We start from the raw sequence: 3,126 nt of genomic DNA, 5'->3' as shown, positions 1-3,126 counted from the left end.
GTGTGTGTGTGTGTGTGTGTGTGTGTGTGTGTGTGTATGTGGAGAAAAGAGACTAATTCGTTCACCGAGTATTTATGTGTACACACACAACGAAAAAAGTGTGTGTGTTTGCATTCATATGCTTACATATATACATTTATGCACATGTATGCATATGCCAGTCCCGTACCTTTCACATATACTTAAATACAAACTTGGCGCTGCTTCAGCATGGTTACATTCAAGGGGCTTTGACCATTATAAGGAGCTTGACCCATATGGACACTTCTGCGTGGTTATTTGATGAAACAAGAACTAAAAAACAAATCTCCCTTGCATCATTAGTCCCCATCTTCAAAATTAGAAGGGCATTTCTTAGAGTTTTGATAGTATTAAACGCAAGCAGCAGCAAGAAGCATATAGAAATAACGTATTGTAGACTTAATAAGCTTTGCTATTTGCTTTTCTTCTCGATGCTTTTTTCCTACCGTTTTGTATACTATTTCAGGCTGCGAATTCTCTCCGAGAGCTATTTCTACAAGACTAGTCAGTGGTACGTGGTGGTTTTTCACACTGATCATGATATCGTCCTACACTGCCAATCTGGCCGCTTTTCTCACTGTGGAGCGGATGACTTCACCCATTGAGCGAGCAGATGACCTAGCTAAACAAAGTGATATAAAATACGGCACTTTATATGGTGGATCAACAATGACTTTTTTCAAGGTAAGTTCATTGAGCTTTTGTATTGTCAGGACTTTTATGTCGCTATATAAATGTAGATTTATTTCGGATGTCTCTGGAATAAAAAGACACGCACTCCCTCACTCTCCTTATTTTCTTTCCTCTCTGTTTCTCTCTCTGTTTCTCTCTCTCTCTCTCTCTCTCTCTCTCTCTCTCTCTCTCTCTCTCTCTCTCTCTCTCTCTCTCTCTCTCTCTCTTTCTCTCTCTCTACCTTTATCTGTCTCTCTCCTACTTTATATTCAATTCTAACACACTTGAATAATACAATACACGGTATTCTGCTTAATGTTTATGTCATTCAAATATGCTGTAGATATAGTAAATCATGAATCAAAATAGTTATATTTGTGATTTTTAATAACATTTCTTCTGGAATAACAAGCATTGTAATTCTATAAAGCGGATTTCCAATGTTATAGAATTGCATTCAAACACTAATATATCAGCTTGTCTCTAGTTCAACACCCTAGCAAATCAGGAAACGATGTGGTCTTTGGATTCAAATTTTATCTTTCAAATACTTATTTAAGTATGCTTGAATTATATTGTAATGCCCACATACTATTGGCATAATTATTCTGCGTTATGTTGTGTTCAATATGATTTAATAAAATATTCACAGAATATGAAGTTAAATTACATTTATTACAGTCAGAATTTGCAATTTCTCTGCCAGTATATAAACAACCAGAAAGAATGCAATGTTTGAAGATATACGCTGCAAACGAAATGACAACTAGAGGTGAAACTAAAAACTGTAGTTAGCTAGTGACACATGTAAAAACTGGTAGGTATGGGTACGCATTTGAATTAATTTATGAATATATATATATACATACATATATATATATATATATACATATATATATACATACAATATCTAACACGTCCATTGATTTCATGTGCAAGAATTCTTAACAATTATCAACCCTGTTTTATTGGACGTTAGTACTCGTTTCCATCTTGCATGAGAATGCAGCGAAGCTACACGAGGCTATATGAGATTTAGGAATAGACAAGTAAATGTACACATTACGGGAAACAACACCCGTTATCTCTCTTCCATTAGTTCTGGTCGCATTCATATTTATAAATATAAATATGAATATACATTTATATGCACATGTACGTTCGTGCAGAATATCCATGCAGATTATGTACGCACGCACACACACATACACGCACACACACACACACGTACACGTACACACACACACACACACACACACACACACACACACACACACACACACACACACACACACACACACACACACACATATGGAGAGAGATAGATATATGCATTTAGTTCGTGTCTGATTGTCCCACATAAATGTGGAGATTCGCATGATTTTTACGTCAAATTTGGTCCATGGAATTTTAGAAATTGTAGTATTTATACGGGGGAGGAAAGAGGTTGTCTTTGAGTTTTAGGCCATGCTAGTGGCTGCGTTCATACTATACGAGGGATTGTGCTATAAGAGTTTCTTCTGCCTGCGTTTTCTTAGTCCATCAACGTTTGATTCAGTATAATTTATACTACTTTTATAGTCAGATCTTTCTAATGCAGCGTTGTAGTTTGTGCAGCCTTTTTGAGAGTAGATTTATCAGCACACATGATGGAAACGCGCCTGCTATATACAGTGACGAGAGTTTGTGAGTGCTTTATAACAAAAATGGACACGATGTCGATAAGATATGAAGCAAATTGTGCAAGATATTTAGCCAACTAAACCTAGGACCTAAAACTAATACTAACTTTAAAGATAATTTCATGTGCATCAATACCGGAAAAGTTAAACCCTGCCACAAAACAAAAAAAGGAGACCTCACATATTGACAAAGGCTCTAACCACCAATCATAAAACAATGCGTTAATGACATTAGCAATCCCATTAATTAACAACTTCATGGAAAACGTTTGACGACAAAATATGTTAAAAGTATGTGACGCTTAGTAATTATGTGTGCATAGGTGCAAATACGAACAGTTATGTGCACACACACTCAAACGCAAACAAAATGCATGACGCAGGTGTGTGTGTGCCAGAGTATGGGGGCGGTGTGCACGCATTCTGCATGGATATTCTGCATGGATGTACATGAGCTTACACATGTATTCACATTTAAGTTTATAAATTTGAACGCGATCAGAATTGATGCTGAGGAGTTGTTTCCCCTGATCTGTATATTCATGTGTTTTTAATCCAAACTTCTTCACACATCGTGGCAGGCTCGATAATTGCTGATATTGCTCGGCATGAAAGTAATACAAGCCTTGTTAATTTTAAAATAAAGAATATTTATCCATTATTGCGGTGTTGAGCACACATTCCAACATTCTCATATTAACGTGCATACGTGTGTGCGTATGTATACATATATATATATATATATATATAT

At 36.1% G+C, this 3,126-nt stretch overlaps 1 protein-coding gene across 3 annotated transcripts in view; it reads left to right on the top strand.

The window, feature by feature from the left end:
* The window catches only part of LOC106874384 (glutamate receptor ionotropic, kainate 2), a 1,088,700-nt gene that overhangs the window by 1,051,875 nt on the left and 33,699 nt on the right, over positions 1 to 3,126 (top strand). For all 3 annotated transcript variants that reach the window (XM_014922100.2, XM_014922098.2, XM_052965681.1), the window contains one exon: positions 488 to 705. In XM_014922100.2, coding sequence (XP_014777586.2) covers positions 488 to 705 — 218 coding nt within the window. The remainder of the gene's footprint in view (positions 1 to 487; positions 706 to 3,126) is intronic.

Source organism: Octopus bimaculoides, chromosome 2, assembly GCF_001194135.2.
Source record: "Octopus bimaculoides isolate UCB-OBI-ISO-001 chromosome 2, ASM119413v2, whole genome shotgun sequence".
Taxonomy (NCBI): Eukaryota; Metazoa; Mollusca; class Cephalopoda; order Octopoda; family Octopodidae; genus Octopus; species Octopus bimaculoides.
This window is presented reverse-complemented; position numbering and strand designations above follow the sequence as displayed.